General features: G+C 37.0%; 1 protein-coding gene across 1 annotated transcript in view; it reads right to left on the minus strand.

Annotated features, from left to right (window-relative positions):
• Positions 1-19,379, minus strand: part of MYO3B (myosin IIIB) — a 192,013-nt gene that overhangs the window by 83,717 nt on the left and 88,917 nt on the right. The window contains exons 12-24 of the mRNA XM_030952691.1: positions 18,953-19,049; positions 17,958-18,074; positions 17,022-17,126; positions 15,050-15,133; positions 14,184-14,386; positions 13,717-13,815; positions 13,000-13,114; positions 12,486-12,612; positions 12,132-12,342; positions 10,907-11,054; positions 10,518-10,671; positions 7,965-8,053; positions 6,300-6,429 (exon numbers count right to left, since the gene is read on the minus strand). Coding sequence (XP_030808551.1) covers positions 6,300-6,429; positions 7,965-8,053; positions 10,518-10,671; positions 10,907-11,054; positions 12,132-12,342; positions 12,486-12,612; positions 13,000-13,114; positions 13,717-13,815; positions 14,184-14,386; positions 15,050-15,133; positions 17,022-17,126; positions 17,958-18,074; positions 18,953-19,049 — 1,679 coding nt within the window. The remainder of the gene's footprint in view (positions 1-6,299; positions 6,430-7,964; positions 8,054-10,517; positions 10,672-10,906; positions 11,055-12,131; positions 12,343-12,485; positions 12,613-12,999; positions 13,115-13,716; positions 13,816-14,183; positions 14,387-15,049; positions 15,134-17,021; positions 17,127-17,957; positions 18,075-18,952; positions 19,050-19,379) is intronic.

The raw sequence follows: 19,379 nt of genomic DNA on the forward strand, positions 1-19,379 counted from the left end.
AATCATAGTAAGACTGCATGAAATATTCTGAAATGAGTATACAAGCTCTAGCACAGAGATTTATTTTCCACCCACTACATTCATCCTTTAGATATATTAATCCCTTAATGCAATTATTTTGAAGGAGTGGGAAATATAAGCACATTCTTTGTTAAGGACACACCAAAAAACATCATGGACATTCATATGAGTAAGATTATCTGAATAGTCAAGAAAGTTATCTGCTCTGAAAACTCATTAGGAAATTTTAAAATAATGCTCTTCTAGGATTTGATCTTCAGAGCTACTGAATGCTTCCAATGACATACTGAGCATCTCTGACATAGTTTGTTTGGCCTTACAGCACACAGTGCCTATTAAAATTGTCAAGTAAACTACTCATTAAAACAATGGTATACTTCTTTGAATATTTCTCTATTTAAATTCTGTATATGGTGCACAGTGAAACCCCACAGTCTACCTGTTAATATTAAAAACAGTAACATATTTTATGTGATGTATCTTTTCTCCTATTATCCTCAATACCAATAGATTTTGAATTTAATTAGTATACAATGCAGTGTTAAGATAAATTACTATGCACTACTGTGAAATCATGTTTATTACAGGATTGAGAAATTAGGCCAGAAACATGAAAATTGGGAAAGGTATCTCTTCTGAGAAAAAGGTAAAGAAAAACTATTCACAAGATTTGTTCTAGAGAGATTGATCTATTATAAATCAAATCAGTAAATTAATTAGGATTTATTCTTAAAATTGTCCACTTCTACTTTTATTAGAGTTCAATTTGCAAGGACTTGGAGACAAAAAAAAAATCTATGCCCCCTTGCTCATTTTCAGTATAATATAATCTGTGAAGTCTGAGATTAAAAACCAGCATAATTCTGTTTGGGTAACACCCCTTACCAAACATAACTGTGGTAAATCTAACTTGACAATTCTCAGCTGTTGTGCTTACTGCCACGTGCAATTCCAGAGATTCACCGACACTATTTATAGGGAGTAATTCTCAACAGTAAATGATTGTTATGCTTTATATAAAGCTTTAGCAGGACTGAGACCTTAACTTTGATCTGATAGATGGCTCTGTTTCTAGATGAGTTCCATTCTTAGGGCTATTTCAGAGCATTTTTTGGATCCTATTGCTAGTAAGTTTTATGAGTATCTGTACTGCATTTGTCCTGTGATGCAAAACCTTAGGACATGAAGAAAAATAAACACTGAGCTGTAAAATGCTCAAGTGCAGAACTCTAAAAAGTAATTCATCACTCTACCTCCCAAAATCAGTTAAGCTACAATTAATTGAGTTTACTGATGTCCCACATCTGCAACCCAGTAAAGTTCATGACTGTTATGATGCACAGCTGTGGTTTAAAGCCTCTCTTTGCATACAACTCACTGGCAGCAGAGCAAAAACTATTTTTGTGTTTTTAACATACAGACCAGTTAGAAGTAAGAAATCCTCCATGTCCTGAGTGAAATACACAGCTTCCATTAACTTTACCAAGATTCTTACAAAATATAAATTCTGATTAATTTTAAAGTAGAGTACTGTAATTACAATGACTTTGTTTCCAATTCATTTGATTTAAGAGTGCTTGATCTCTTAAAGGTGAAAATACTAACACAAAAGTACCATTATAAGAAGATTTTATTGTGGAATAAATTAGTAAAATTAAAATGTATTTGAGCCTTTGGTTCTATTGTGATACATAGAAATAAGAGGAAAAATACACTAAACACAATCGGAAACATGCTGTATTTCAGTGAACTACACACACCAGACCAAGAGACCTACCACTAAATATTGCCAGAGCAAGGACCTGTGCTCAATAGGAGAGCACAGTGACAAACATGACAGCTCAAACCTACCAGGTTCTACTGAAAACAGTGGCAAATCACCTATGATTTTGACTTGCCAAGATTACATTCCGTGTATGCCCAGTAGTATCTGTTAATGGGACTGAAATGCAAGAAAATCTCTTTCTGACTCGTTTCTGACTCGTCATGAGGAACCATGTGCTATCACAGTTACACACAAGTTACACACAAGTTAAAGATAGTACCCTTGTCACCAAGAAGTGGTGAAAAGCAGTTCTCTAAAGTGATTTTGCAAAAGGCCATAGTTCTTTTGTTCTGTAGTGTGCATAAAGCTAACCTGAAACATTTTTTTCACATTTTCTCTTAGCACATGGCCTGTTAGTTGTTTGTTTTGGTTTTGTTTGTAAGCAAACATACACTATTTATAATTACTCTCCATCTAAGGTTTGTAAGCAAGATTAGAGACTCAAAGGCAGAAACAACACAGACTAAAAATCAATATTGAGGAGGGGAAATGACCTTTAGACAGGTGAATTATAAGTAACTAGTGCCTGGAAAAAATTCTACATTGGACAAAAAAATTACCTTGCTAAAACACGACTAAGCAAACCCTTCATCCCAGTTGTGAAAACTCTCATCCCAATTCTCTTTGACAGAGAATTATATTTATGTTTAAATATATATTATATTTATGTTTAAATATATAGGCACCACATACAAGGAGTGTTTTTAAGCAATGATATACATATTATATAATGGATATAATGGATACTCCATTACCCTAATGCATGAGCAATACCCAGGGCTACTAAAGTTATTAAATATGATGTTGCGGTAGTATTTCTTCTGTTGCTTCTATCTCTTCTCTGTAGCTAAGCAAAACCCCCACTGATCCTCAGAGCAAGGACAAGGATGTTTTGCAGTATCTCTACTCTTCTGGCGGGAAGGCTGGAGGATTTCCCTTTCCCCTCCTTGCAGAAGATAACTTTCTCAAAGTTCTAAAGGCCTGTGAGTCATGGCAAGGACAAAAGTCTGCAGAAATTGTGTAGAAGAGTAGAAGATCTTGTTGTGATGCAGCTTTTCAAAAAAGATAAAACCTTGCAGCCTCAAAAACCCCCAGGAGTGCTTTGCCCAAGTAGTCCAACAGCACCACCCCTTATAGGTGATGCTGCAAAAATTATCGAGTATCAGGACAGTGAGCAAAATGGTCTAACTCCTCAATGCTGTACCAAGACTGTCCTTCATTTTTCCAACAAAAATCCTCTATTCTTACAAGGGGACTCTATTTTCTACTTCATGTGATTCCTTTTCTCTCTGATGCTTTACCAGCAACAGTGATAAACTAAACCCAGAGACAATCAGGAATATATTCTATCTAAATGGGAACATGAATATTCATCTACAGTAGTGGCAGCACAAGAAGCTCTGTCTATAGAAAAAAAGTGACAGATATGGAAGCAAATGGGAGAACTGTTGGGTTAAATCAGAATACATTCATTCAATTTTGAAGTTAAAGGTCCCTAGAAAGTGCAGATTTCAAAACACACTGAACATGACTAAATTTCCACTGAAAGATGAAAAAACAAGCTGTATATGCTACAAAATTAGTTCCAGAATGTTTAAGTTCCAATGTCTCATATGAGTAGTTGCATACTCTATTAACAATAAATTACTATTACAAATGTATATTTAATGTCCTCCTGTTAATTTCTGGCCCTTTAAACTGCACAGACTGCTACTGTGAAATAGAAGCATTTGTTGAGGAGGGATAAGTGTACTTGATAAATTACAAGGATTAACATGATCTTAAATTAGTAAAAGAATTTAGCTTTTTAGTATTTATTTTCTTGATGCTGCTCAGTTTTTGACAGGGGAAGATATGACAGTTATATAAATATACTTCAAACAGAGGATCATCTCAGGGTGGGAAAAGCATCTTTTTGTTCTTTTTGGTATTTAAAGAACTACATTTTCCGTCCTTGTCAGCCCCACGATTTCAGGCTGGCATTCCCTCACGCCTCTGGGACAGCACCACCCAGTGGCTGCAACACGTATGGGAGACCGCGCTTGGCAAAACCCAGCTACACTGTGCGTTCCAGAGATTGCTGCCAGCAGATGTGAGAGCGTGCTCTCACTCATCTTCAAACAAAACATCACACATACTGCCAGAAAGCCCACTGCAAGTCAGGGTTACCTGGAAAGATGGAATATGGCTTCCCATGTAAATTACTAACTTTTGCATTAGTTAGTAATTGACCAAAAGCTGTACCAAGATTATGAATCTTAATCTGTATTTTTTCTGGTTTTCTTTAGGAATGAAGCACATGTTGAGTGGAGGGAAGAGGGCTAACAGACACGGACAGAGTACAATGGCATACATGCACACTCACTATTCTTTTGTTTACAAAAACATCTTTGTAGAAAGTTAAAAGAATAGCATTATCTTTCTTCACTGAGCAGATGAAGTAGCATTGCCAGCAATGCCTTCTGTTCTCAGCCAAACCTTTCATTTATCTTGCAAGCTGCCAAAACTAAACCTGGCAACAATCTGATTTTAGAACACAGAGGCCCCAACACAGGATGTGAATGTCAATTATATCAGACAGCTGGAAAAAAAGAGCAAAATCACAAAGGCTTTTAAAAAATAAAAATTATATAAGAGCTTGAAGCTATTCTTATAACACCATGCATAGAAGCACATGCACAATAATGTTTTTATCAGGATGTCCTGTACCAACTTGACAAATACAGAAAACACTTAACTTGCTGTGTGCTCTTCATGGAAAGGTAAATGGAGGGAGAAAGCATTCAATTAATGTAAATAGGAAACAAGCAAGGAATGTAAGAGACCCAAAAGAGTAGGTAAAATACACCAGCATGGTAACTGTACATTAACTGCAATGAGAAGTATCTCGTACTGAATCTTCTATGGATCTCAGGCAAAACACTCAAGTTGAGTGCTGCTGCTACTGATAATAACTCTATAAGGCCAGAAAAATATGAATTTGCATGAAGGCATCAGCATTCTGATTTAAAAATAGCAATAAAATAAAAAGTATATTTGCAATAATTTGGACTGATAACTGGAACAAAGCACCTAATTGCTTTCATTCTGACAATAGCTCCAAGGTATAAAACAGCTTGTAAAGAGGGGTGTGGAGGCACATTTGACCATGTGTGAGCTTTCTTTCTTGCTTTGCTTGATCAGAATCTCTTTTATCAACTTAACACAGACTCAAATGTAGAGTAGTAATAGATAGAAAGATCCTTTGTTCCCCACTTGGGCACAAACCAATCCTCCATCATAAACTATATTCCTCTCCTAAACTCATTATAGCTGAAAGGAGAAGCAGATTCCTCACTGGATCCTCACCTCTCAAGGACCTCTGAAAGTTTAATTTGAGGTGGGGTAGTCGAAAGCCTTTCAATTGCAGGAAGAATTACCCTGTAACAGGAACCTATCCTCTGTAGTATATAAACAGATATTATGATATCAATTTTACATGAGCAAAAAAAGCTCAATATAATTTTTCTCCAGATGTTCTTTTTCTAAACAGAAATGTCAACAAAGGTTATATGCATCACCAGATGCTACAACTGGATTACTGACAGTCAAGAAATTCAAGGCAGAGAGCTGCTGCACAAGCATAGGATTGCATCTACAGCCAATGTACAATAAGCCTACCCGGCACTATCTAATGCATCTACCAAGTATTTCTATCTAAACATTCAACCTCATCTCCATATGTTAGCTCACAACAGTTCTGCAATCTAGTACAATCCATTGTATTTAGATTCAATATTACATACTTTTCTCACCCATTATGAAAAAGATGCTTTAAAAGTATTGAGAGAAATATTCATTTGCTGGCTTGTTTGCAAGGATACTGCAGAACTATCATTTGCATATGGTACTGGCATTCTGGCATCTATCCATGAAGTAATGAAACTTCATCTTGCTGTTTTATTTAGCTACAGATCTGGCACTTTCATGTAAGTCAAAGTCAACAAGCTTTAAATCAATGGAATTACTTCTAGCCTATTAGTATATGGCTTCTATAATTTGTAAAAACTATGTATTACATCAGTGCTTCTAAATAGATGGATATTATCTCCAAAACACCTTGATCTATATCACATGATTTATGAACTGTAAGACACAGTACATAAGAATCTACCAACTGAGTACTGATCTTAGTAAAGGACTAGGAACTAGAAACTCACATATTTTTATCCTGCTCTGAGAATGAGCTCTTGCCCTACACATCTGATAATCTCCCTTTCTCTGGAGTCAGGGAAGAATCTTGCTGCACAAGATTCATGAAAGGAAACGAAATCTTGAAATCAGAGAACAAACAATCTGGAAAGAAGATATGATAAAATCATTGAAAAAAAAATTTGTCCAGAATCAAGTAAGAGTTTGAGAGGAACAGGTAGCTGAAGAAGTTACAATGTCAGCAAAGCCGTACAGAACATACCCGTTTTTGTTAATGGGCTAGAGAACAGCTGCTGAAGAAGTTTGTTCTCTGAAGTTCGCAACACCACCACTATGTCAGCAGGAAGAGTGTCTCTGTTCTTCTCAAGGAATGCAGAGGCATCATATAATACCTGGTGTGGGAAAACAGAATTAGAAATTTTGATGAAAAGGGTTACCTAAAACTTGCTGTGTTCTTTAAATTGTGAATGGTCAGGATGACCAAGTAGACCAGCTAGCGTGGTCTGACAAGCAAATGAATTACCTGCAAAGGTCTTAAAAGTGAACTACAGCAGTGTGTTCAGAATGCAAATTGGCTATACAGAGTATCTATATTCACAGAATGCCATTGCACATCAAATTGGGTTAAATGGCTTAAATCCTGTTGTGCTATGCTTGGCCATGCCAAACGATTCTATGCATGATGCAATACAACAGAGACACTCCATTAAAGCTTCAGCTGATCATTTACTTTTGATGTGAGAAATGATTCTCAGGTGGTCACTTTCTATGGGTTGTCTGCATCAAACCTGTGACCTATAAGTAGACCTGCTGGAGGAACAGTAATAAGTTGGACACAATGTAGGTATGTTAAATCAGCTTCTCATGGCACTGAAAACCATATTAGGACAACCAAACATTCCTCTATTTCAATTATTTAACCGTTTTGATTAGAAATTAATGCCTGGATATTTGTATTAATATAAGAATCCATTAACTTTTCATTTTGTTTAATTGCAATGATTTCTTTAGAGCTGTTTTAGTATCACTTGCAGTACTCCTCTCTAGCCCAATTTCTCTGAAGTCCATTAATTTACATAGAAATTGAATGTTCTCCAGCAATAGAAAACTGGCCAGTATTGTTTTTATTATTTTATTGTATTTTATTATTTGGCCATGTGGGTACAAAGAATTAACTGAAACTGTGTGAATTTTAATAGCTATTCTTAACAAGACAGAAAGTCTGACCAAAGTTACTGGAATACACCTTAAAATTTTGGAATCTTATAATGATCCAGAGATGAGAGTTAATCAGTAACTATATAAAACATGGATATTTCGATTTTGTCTATGAACAAATATTTGGGCCTGAAACTGTAAGCAAAGCTCATGCTATGGTGAAAACTGGACTGTTACTCCCCATATAAAATAATAGGTGAATGTGAACCTCTGAGAACAGAAGATACAAACAAGAAAACACCTCTACTACCAAGTCCCACTCTTTCCAATGCACTCTATAGGATTTTAAGTTCTGCTACAGATACTGGTTTACATTGCTTTTCATGCATGTACTTTGCATGACACTCTCCAAGACACTCACACACAGAACTACTGTGGCATTCACATGCTGTTAGCAAGCACACAGCCTGCCCTGGCTCCACAGAGTCCCTCCTTTGAAATAACTTTAGTACTAGCATTTCTGAGGCCAGGTTTCCTGCAGAAAAAAGATGCTTACTGTCTACATAATCTGTGTAAGAGCCCTAAGGATAGGCTCCAAAATCGACTGCTACACATAAAAGTTTCATTGTAGAGTGTGTGTTTGCATAAACTTTATCATTTTTTTCATTAAAATGAGGGAAAAAAACCCCATAAAGCAGAAACTTTGGATAAAAACAAGTGATGACCATACCACTATTATCTGAACTAAATAAAAATCACATGACCTTACCTTTCCAGCATAGTGCTGAATTCCAAATGACAGTTCCACTCCTTTTGGTCTCCAGAAGTATTTGCATCGTAAGTTATCTTCAAACTTATCTAGACATCGAGAAAAGATGTCGATTTAAGCGACAGAGTGATTAACTACAATCTTAATCCTAATTAGCTTGCTAAATTGCTGCTGAAGAAGTCAGAACTGCTATAAACACATATTATCAGATTGCTCAGAAATACCAAGCTGTCACATCTGAATAGAACAGTACATTTTCAACTAGCCCAGTAAGACTTTCTTTAAAAATCACTGTTTCTGGATGCCTTTGTACATGGAAAAATATTAAGCAGGAAGACCCAATGAGAAGATGTGATGATTCCTCATATTTTGCAATGAATTTACTTATGTATATACAGGGTTTGGGGTGAGTTTATCTCTTATACATACATACACTCAAAACTGTGCATATATCACAGTCACTTAAATGCCCACTATTTGTATTTTCTCTATCTTCCTTTCTGCATCCATTTAGTTTTGTGCATCAGGTTTTAAGGATATGTTCATGTGCTCAGTCTGGAATTGTCCCTCACGTACCTTTGGACTTCTACAGAAAAAAAGAAGCTTCTCTACAAAACCTCTTCTAAGGAGACTTACTGTTTCCTGTGATTACCCCTAAAGAGCTGACAGAAGAAGGAACATGGGTTTCTAAGAAAAATGTCTTTTATGCCCTGTGATATTTTGTAGGCTCTTTAATATTTTGTAATTAAATTACAACACTGAGGGCCCAGGTAGCAATTCCTGCCTGCTGAGACAAGGAAACATTCCTGGAAAGAAGTAGGATCCAAAGGAACCCATTTTAGTAAGAATTAGTGTTTATACTGTGAAGCTTGCTTTTATACTAATTTACCTGAACAAGCAACTTGAGACCTGAGACCGGAATCAATTGATAAAATTCTCTGTCATGCTGAGTATGTCAGAAAATATTACAAAAACAGTTTTTCCGATGTTAGAATCTATTTTTGTTAGGTTTTTCTTTTTATTACCACTTAATTGAGCTTGTACTTAAAGCAAAATAACTAAGTTTGGAATTTCTGGAGGCTGGGACAGAGTCGTGGAATTAATGATTGTCTGGCACACCTGGACAGGGCAAAATATCCCACTCTGCTGTCTGCTTGAGGGAGCCTGCTGCGCCACGTACAGATCAGCAGTAAGGCCCAGCAGCACTGCACAAGGGAAAGTACCTCTGGAAGTAGAAGTTCAGTATTCAGTATTAACTGATTTATACAAGCCAAAAGGGAGGCAGACAACTTTAGCACACAAAGGAAGGATGTTGGAGGTCCACCCTGCAGCGTGCCCACCTCTGGGGCTCCAGCCACCGCCACTGCAGCCCAATCCCCCACCCAGCCCGCCGCCATTGCCCCGTGAGGGAGACGCGGCCGAGCGCGCCCCACAGCGCCCCCTGCCGGCGCAGAGGAATCACCACAGCCGCCCCGCCAGACCGGAGCCAGCAGCGCCCCTGGCGGCCGTGAGCGGAACTGCAGCGAAGGGAAGCGCCCGCAGCCCAGAGGAAGCGGACCCGGGACTCTGCTTTGGTTCCGTTCGGTTCGGTTCACTGCTGCTGCTGCCGCTGCTGCCAGAGGGGTTGGCTGTTTGTCTTGTTATACACATCTACATGTGTATATATATTCATAAAGAACTGCTATTCCTTTTCCCATAGCTTTGCCCAAAAGCTCCTTAATTTAAAAGTTATAATAATAACTCAGAGAGAAAGAGGTCATATTTTCCATTCCAAAGGAGGTTCCTGCCTACCTTGGCAGACACTGGTGTTTCAAACCCAGACAAGCATCAGAATGAAACCATAGTACTCATTCTGTCTGTGACCTGAATTCCAGTTTCAGCTCAGCCCAGCAGTAGTGAAAAATCTTGTATATGTGTTGTGCAATTTAACTGGAAACTGTTGTTTTTCTCTAACTGTTTGGGTCTCTGCAGCACATTCCATTGAAGGAAATGGAACTCTGTGTCATATTGCAGGGAAAAATGCAGCTCTAGTAAATAAATGCAACACAACAGCTTTAAACACGGCATGTGCTGTGTATTTAAAGTTGGCACCAAAATTTTTCAAAATATACGTAAAATATGTATGAAGACAAGGAAATACTCAGCCAGATGGTACACCAGAAATAACACTTCCTATGTATTATGAGACAATCTGGAGTGAAGCAGTATTTTCTAATTGGATAAACATGGGCCTAGGAGCCTGGGAAATCTAAATTTTATTTTCAACACTAATGCTATAAACATGGAGAAGACACAGGATATTTGCTTGTAACATTGAAAAACAATAAGCCCTTGCCACCTGATACTTAAGACAACTTTTCCAATTTGAAAAGGATAGAAAATATGTAAGCAGAGAAAAATGATGAAGCACAGTGAAAAACATACTTAGAACGTCAAATGAAATGACACAGCCTCAGGACAACTAGGGTAGGAAAACTTGAATAAAGATGACATTGCATTTATATATGCATTTGCAATTTTCCAGATCTTTCCCAGAGTTTTACTTGCACATACCAACTAAAGTTAGGTCTGTTGCCTGAGGAAATCTACTTTCTTCATCTAGCAGAGACAGGAGACCCATGGGTTTCTGAAGGAACATATCTAGAAGTGGACGGTTGTCCTCATACTCCACTGTAGTGGCATCAATTCCCTCACTCTGATATTCCATCTACAAAAGTCACCAGCACAGTTTTAATATCCAAACAGTAAAAGCAACATCATCATTAGGGCATTTATGATGCACAGCAATGCTCTATAGGCCTCAACAATATTATTTACACAGCTTCAACAGAACAATGTCATTATCTCACATTTAAATCACATACTCATTTTATAAATAGTCCTGAATAGGATTATGGTGTAGGATGCTGAATTCAGCTAGACCTCAACAGAGTTGAATTTACCTGCTCCAGTGCAAAAATATGTTGATTGAAGTAAAACTGGATCTGTTCATTAGCAATATTAATGCACAGCTGTTCAAAAGAATTTCTTGCGAAGTTCTCAAATCCAAATATGTCTAGTATCCCAACATTCATCCCACTTTCAGCATTGCTGCATATGAAGATACAAACAAAATTCATTATGGGCAACACCAAGTTAAAATAAAAATACATTTGCTAACTAACATTGTATAACTGATTCACTCTGCTGCAAAAATCAAGGAGGAAAAGTGTGTCTGAACCTAAGACAACTTGTGCATTTGTACAGCATTGCTAAGACTTCTGCTTTCCACTTGCTTCTTGCAAATTTCCATGAAGAAGGCAGAAAAATCATAGGTACAGAGTAACAGACACTTAGCAGCCATATTGAAACAAGGGGTTTCAGTAGGCAGATCCCAAATAAAATCTACTGTCTGCTCCTCCAGGCAGAGAAAAGGTGTCAAGGTTTAATGGTACATTTTTGCTACACTCATTCAGAAGGTAATTACCAAATCTGCTGCTGCTACAAGCTGGACTGTCCATGTGCTAACTCAAGTACATTCAGTCACTACCAGAACTGCATGAAATGGATGAGAATGTCTATACGACATAGTGAAGTAGCAAGTAGAGATCTCAGATCAGAGGCATTTTCACATTTGCTGAGAGGTTCCTTGTTTCTAAAATCTCTACAGCTTCTTCAAAAGATCAAGCCAGCCAGATCAGTGCCTGGCAATGAAATCATAAGGATGTGCAATATAATGCTTCTGTAATTTAAATTTAAAAAATTTTAAAATAATTACATCTCAAGTAGCAGCACAATAATAATCTGAAATCTGCATTTTTTACTTGCTTACAAAAGCACGGGGACTGTAAGGACTGTGTACTGAATTTTTTCAGCGTACTTCAATTATTTGTCAGCCTTTTGTATGATTTTCATGTTCACTACGTAGGAAGCATTTTTTAAAAAAGTGGACAGCACTTCCACCACCCAATTTCCATTGACTTCAGTAGCTAAATTCCATTCAGCTCTTTGAAAATGATGGGCTTAATGTCCTGGAAACAGGATTCAGTATCACAGCATGAAAGCCATTTTGAAGCCTTAGCCAAAATAAACACAGCACTTTTTCTGCAAAATCAAAAATACACAAATGGATGAGCGCATCCAACACGTGCACAGTAAGTACACATGGTTCAGTGATGTGTAACTTGCCATATATTTTTATCTGGCTGAAGCAGCGTATTAATGCGATTGACGATCCAGCTGAAGAGCCGCCCATAAAGCGCTTTGGACATGGCATCCCGCACGTCCGCGGCTTTGTCCACCGTGTTCATCCGGATAATGGTTTCGCCCCGCGTTACAACGCAGTGGGATGTTAGGGCTTCTTGAAGTTCTTCTGACCCAATGCTTAGCAGTGCAGCAGCTAAAAGACAGTGGAAAAAGACACACAATTGTGGTTATGCAGTGGAAACCACCAGCATTGACCAACTGCTACCATGAGCTAGAGACTATCACAAATAGAGTCAAATTGCATATACAGAACTGACAATGTTGAAAGGTATATACCATTATCTAAGGCTTCTGGGTTAGGAACCTCACTTTTATCTGTTTGGTGTTGCGAAGAAATAGCAGCAAACTCAATATTTCCAGTATTTAAGATTCCAGTCAGTATTCTGTACACTGAATACACTTCCTGTAAAAGATGACAAGAAGCACTTTAAAGGAATTCAGTAAGATACACGCATCATATTTAGGCTATGAAGGAAAAAAAATGGATACTGGAATGGATATTAAAGCTTGTAGCCTTCTCTGAGATCAAGTTCTACAAGTTCAAGTAAGCTTCTATTTACACACGAAATAGCACAACAGAATTGCCTGAGGACTAACTGGGACCTCAGGCTGGTCTTGCCTTCTGAGTGGGGAGTTATGCTTTCACTGTTCACTTCTGTCATAACAGAGATTTTGTGGCTCTAAACAAACATCTCTAACAGAGATTTGGTACACCCACAAAACCAGAGGGCAGCACTAGAGGTGGTTTCCTAAATAAGGTCAATAATGGTTTAGCAACTGAATCTCTTACCTCATCAGTAAATCCTATAATTCTAAAACAATGCTGAATTGCTTCAAATTGTCTTCCATAGGAATCTTTAGTAACAATATCATGCATTACTCTTCCAGTTTCATTATCAATATATCTAAACAGAGTGAGAGAAAGAAGGCATCACACTACCACATATGCCAATACAAGCTCCAGTGACTTAAATGCAAGTACCTCAGTAACTGGAAACAACATTTATCTCAATAACTGTCAATGATCTATTTTGATGCTAATTCATAAGAAGCTTTTGTTTCTGTTGCATTAACATCCGCATTATTGGTTGTTAATGTCTAATTATGTTGCCAACATTTCACACATATCCCCCCCACCCAGTACAGACCAGATGCACTCAAAGTACAAACATCAATTAAAAACCTCCAAAGCATATTCTGGGTTCTTCCTGAACCTGAAGCATTGCAGTAAGAAATCATAAGGGGGGTTGTCTGCATTTGAAAGTATGACAAAATATCTACATAATGAACTTGGTTCGTCCTCCTTCTGTTTTAATAGTTCAACTTCTCAAACAAATGCAAATAATATAATGCCTTAGTGTCCATCTTCTTCCCACCTTGGGAGGATTAAAAAAGATCCTTAAGGAATGGAGAAGGATTAAGAGAGATTTGAAGGCATCATACTGAAAGCAAGTGCTGATCAACAGCTAATTACAATGAGCAGTTAAAACAAGGGAGCAATAGTTACCTAGGGGGCTTTTTATCAGGAAGTCTATATTCAGAAAGTTTCTTCTGATGATAAAGGCCAGCATAAATATAATAAAATATATGGAAATTTTTTTCTCCCCTAGAAAAGAAAAAGTATCTTTTTAAAGCGCCTGTATTTATTCTTGGGGCATCTTGTACAACAAATGTAAAAGTAGTTCTTATCATGAGCTCACTGAAGCAAGGTAGCAAATCTCCCACTTGTTTTAGTAGTGTAGGATTAGCAGCTGTGAAACACAGAAAACCCAGTGAACACAACATTATCCCAAAGAATTAAGTGGCTCTGGTTTCAACTCCAAAAGAACAGGACTATTCTTGTTGTCATAGAACTGGTACAAAGGATTTTATTTTAGCAGAAGACAGAAAAGTATCTAAACCACAGAATTTTTGATAATTAAATCAATTCAAACATTACATAAATGCTATAGGACAGACAATTAATATACCTACACAGCCTGTTTTATGACCCTTGATTTTTCAAGTAGATATTCAGAAATCTTTGCCCCCATTACAGCTCCTGTAGGTGTAAACATCATTTCCAGATATTTTCCAAAGCGACTTGAGTTGTCATTGATGGCAGTGCAGGCATTCCCAAATGCTTCAACCAGAGGATTCACCTGGAGAATTTTCTCACGCAAAGCACGGTTATTGGCCTTGACAGAAGGGGTACAAATCAGAAGGATAATTAAAAGAATATAATGCTTACCCCGATCCAATTCTTGCTCCAGAAGCAAAGAATCCTTTTCTCATGCTTGTATGGAATGAGGTACTGTGCTAACATTTCTATTTATAAAACAGGAGGTCCAACAAATTGATAAAATCTCCCACAGGTAGCAAACTTCTTTCTCTGCAATTGTTCCACCTTTGACCTGTTTTATAATTAGTTAAGAGTACCAGAAGCATGGTGGACTAAAGATGCCTACTTAGGGCTAAGCTGACATGGTTAATTTTCCGATTATTTTGTGTTAATAGAATTACTCATAACATTTAAATGTGTAAGATCATCTAAGATTAGAGCCACAATAATTTTAATTCTTTATTGGATAAATAATGTTATATGTGATAAACACTGTACATACCTACAGGTACTGAACACTCAGAATCTGGAACCTTCTCTTTAAAAAACTATTGACTGGCTTGGTACGAGTCACACTCACATCTCAATTCAATACTCTCACATGCATGATTACTATGTCCCTAAATCAAGGGTGACAATTCACATGAACAGCTTTAAGTATTAAAGATTAAATAAAGTGAACATTGGGGTAGAGTTGGGAGGATTTCTTCATAATTTTACATAATTGGCTAGGAAATACCTTTCCCAAGAAGGTCAAATGTTGGACGATCAGATGGGCACTTTCTGTCTTTCCAGCACCACTTTCCCCACTGATGATAATGCACTGAACACAAAAAACAAAATATTTAAGTGCATAGTTCACCATATGGTTGTTTTCTGCTATTACTACTCCTACCTGTTATTTCATGCTTAGTACCAAAACTGTGAAATACTTTAAGAGTCAACTCCCTTCTGAAAGGAGAGATCACCAAAGACTCAGTGCAGTAATTTATTCCCTAGATTACTAAAATGCACCTTGCAATGCCTGATCCCAAGGTACATGTGTGAAGCAGTGACTGAATTCTGAAGGGCTAGAACACATAAACAAGTGACCATGTCTGAGCTCACTGCATTGACTTCATGTGAACTAACATGAATCACAGGGTACAGCTGTTTTTGACACACTGACAAAAGCTTCTTCTGAAAAATAAACTTAAATAATAGGTCCTGTGTAGAGAGGCTATTCTGTAGGTGATGCTGATATTCAAGCCAGAACAGCAAACTAGCACCTAAACATTTCAGAAAAATGGGCAACTGTTCACTGGGTGGTTCTGGGAGGACATATCCACCTTCTTCCTGTGCCAGCAGTCCTTAATACATGGTATTTTATAGGCTCTTCAAAAAGCTTCCAGACTCAAGAGGCTACCTAGTGTGGCCTAAATCACTTTCCTTCTCTCTGCTGTTTTGCTTCATGGGCAAAATGGAAGTTGAAAACCAGTTCCCACCTGAACACTGAAGAATGCAGATCATGGAAAGTTTGAATTCTAGCAGCATTTATTATTTACCCTTTTCCCCCCATGTATTCTACAGACCACTAGCACAAATATTATTCTACTTAAGGCACATTATCAACTGACATATAATTAAAATGTTAACACTGAGCAGTTGCACAGATTCACAGGTTTTTATGCAAACATCCAAAAACTATTTGCATGATACTGTGTATACACAAGATTCTTTGCTAGGAAAAGATACAAGGTCCTAAAATACTTGCTGCAATGCCCCTTCATATAGAACTGAGCTTTTTGAAAAGCTTTGAAAGCTGTAGCAGTTATCTGGTGGTACCTTGTAGTGCCTGACAGCATATTTTTGTTCTAGGAAATAGGTACCATATCAATTACACTATCTAATCAGATAAAAAATTCTCACATAAGTTACTCTAACATGAGTACTTGTTTTCTTTAATACCCTTCTGATTTCAGGCTTTTTACTACTTTATACTGGTTTTGTGACTTTAAGAGAATATTTTCTATTAATTATTGTGTGATGTCCCGGGTAAAATCAGGAGAATTTTATAAACAAAAATAATGATCAGCCTTCAATATTCATGTACACATAGCACATCAAATTAGAAAGAGAATGAAGTTATAATCTTAAGAATGTAGTAAAATCTTCTACAACATGGTATTTTATTCTCATTAAAATAATTTCTATATAATTGGATTTGTGTCCTTATTACATTTATAACAGAACCATACTTAATTAATTTTACTAAAAAATTTGCTACTGGTTCCTATTTTCTGTGACTTAGTGTCTTTTTGCAGCAGAAAATTGGTTCAAACTCTGTTAAACTGTTATGGCATTGAGAACCCTGTATTTAACACAAGTATAAATTATTGAAATACCTAAGTCAAGACAGACCTAGAATCAGAATGTGCAGCAATACTTTGCTGCTGGAGTCAACAGCCAGAACTTCATGGGTGTCCAGGAAACTATATTGCTCAGGTACCTCCATCATCTTATTTGACCTTTCAGTCCCTTTCATATCACTGTGCCCTCTTCAGAACTCCCAAATCTGACCAGATTTCTACTCTGGTTTTGCCGATTTAGGAATAAAAGGTTTAAAGAAAAAATTTCCCAAAATACAACTTAACAGAACATTATTCACAGCCCTGTAGCACAGTGGCAGTATGATTAATAAAAAACCTAAACAAAAATGAACAGATCCTCACCTGATCCTTGCTGAATGTAACCATGCTTTGGTAGGCAGCATCTGCAGAGGCAAATATGTGCGGGGGATTTGATGAACGCTTCACACCATGGTAAAGCTTGGAGAACTAAATTCAAAGAAATAAACACAATAGTTAATTATGCAACTTAGCTATATAATTAAGAACTGAGAAGAAGACAGTGACTATCATCTGTTCAACAGAAAGAAGTTGCCTGTTATACCACAGAATTTCCACTGAATCACCTGGAACAGAAGTGCCAGTTTCCAGAACACAAATTACAACACCTAAAATGCACTCTGATGTTTCCTGCACAAGACAATGAGGAGAGCTGTATCACAAGGAAGAGAATTTCAAACACAAACCTTCAATCAAGGAAATAACCACTTCATACAAAAGAAATCTACAGTGAATCTGAATTCTGGCCCCCTATCTGAAGCCCTGATTTTGGCATCCATGGAGACTAAGTTATTTCTAGCTCCACCTCTCTTCATATTTGTAGGGAATTAAACTGGCCTTTATGCTTACAGCATTTGATTAATTTGCTTCTTTTAAGCCAGAGCTGATGGCACAGAACATATACTAAGCCTCAGTCAGAACAATTCTTCAGCAAGCAAAAACCTCAGCATGAGGAGGTTCATATAACCATCTTCTGTCTCCAAGAAGAAAGCCCTAAATGCTAGGCAAGAGGCACAGCTGTGCCTGGGGTAATCTCTGTCCCTCATGTGGAAATTGTGCCTCCAAGAAATGAATAAAATCAAATGAAACCAAATTTAACAAACAAAACAAAACCATTTTTTAGCCACATTGTTCTGTAAAAAGAAAAGGCTGAGGTTTAGTCTGTGCTCCTAACTTTCAGCATCACTTAAAGTATTTTAACTAGTGGTGTTAATATAAAATGTAAAGCAACTTCCATCTTCAGCTTGGAATTTCTCTTACCTGGGGAGAATAAATGCTGAGATTCTGGAAGGGGTTCAAGGCTATTAAAATGTCTCCAACATAAGTATAAATCTGTAAGTCAGCATAACGTTTTTGCAGCTGATGGATAATGGTATCCTGAGAAGATTACAGAAAGTTTGATAGTTATAGAGTATTTTCCCACTGAGGAAGATTTTTGTAAATATACTGAGAACATTGTTTAGGAAATATTTACTGTGTTTCTAATTATATTTTAAATGCCAAACACACAAAAGAAAATGTTTTCAAAATTCTTGCTAATGTCATAAAACTAAGTTAAATGGCAACTCTTAATTGGAAATTAGAATATTTTCTTATATCAGCCTGAGAAGTAAATCTTCTGAAGAGAAAATGGTGCTAACACATTATTGCTCCACTTCATAGTACATGTCCATTTAATTTTTTTTCATTTGGCCATGAAACAAGGATAATAATTTTTAAAGGACTAAATTTTAAGTAGTGGTAAAACTGTTTGAACAGGACAATAGCACAATTTAGTATTATGCCTTTTTCTTGCTGGCATGTAATTTATGGATTACCAACACAAAAATTTACAGATACTCTGCAAATAGCTGATACAGTGAAATATGAAATGGATAGTTTTGTCATTTTTTAGCCAGAAGCACTAGATAATATGTTATCCTATATAAATCAATTATTTTAGAAAAAATCACTTAAAACTACATCTTTATGACTGAACTTGGCATTTTAGGAAACTCACAAAAATAATTTAAACTAGCATCATTCATAATTAAGCTTTTCCACATTATAGTACTCACTGCTCCTACTTTTATGCAACTATATAAATTAACAAAGTGAGGGCAGCAGATCAGTCACGTGAGAATTCTTTTGCCTTGAAGGGACAAAAGATTGCAAGAAGGAAATATTCTCATTCTGCTAAGAGATTCCTAAAAAGCAGAAATAGGCAAGAATGTGAGGTACAGTTGTCAGAAGCTGCTACCCAGACAATACAGTACCTCATTGAGAACTTCTAGATTTACCAGATCGTCATCTAGAGAGAACTTGTCAGCTCTGTCCACATGGTAGGGTCTTCTAGTATGTATTCTTTCATGCCTGGAAGTTGTTAGCAGAGCACCAGGGTTATGAAAGTGTATTAGAGACAGCAAACATTAAGATGCAAAGGGAAGTCCTGGGCGAATGTTTTTGTCATGCACAAACACAGACCTGCTCTCTGAAATGTTGAATTCTGCTTGCAGTATCCTTTTATAAAAGCAATAGATCAGCTTGCTGTCTGGTGTACTATCTGTTTTCTCTTTCACAATATATAACCCTACCTATTTATCCATGTCCAGCAAGGATTTACTACTTACGTACTTACTACTCCTTTACTCACACTCAGTAAACAAAAAAATTCTTCCTCTTTTCCCTTCCCTCCCTGCTCTA

This window comes from Camarhynchus parvulus, chromosome 7 (assembly GCF_901933205.1).
Source record: "Camarhynchus parvulus chromosome 7, STF_HiC, whole genome shotgun sequence".
Classification (NCBI taxonomy): domain Eukaryota; kingdom Metazoa; phylum Chordata; class Aves; order Passeriformes; family Thraupidae; genus Camarhynchus; species Camarhynchus parvulus.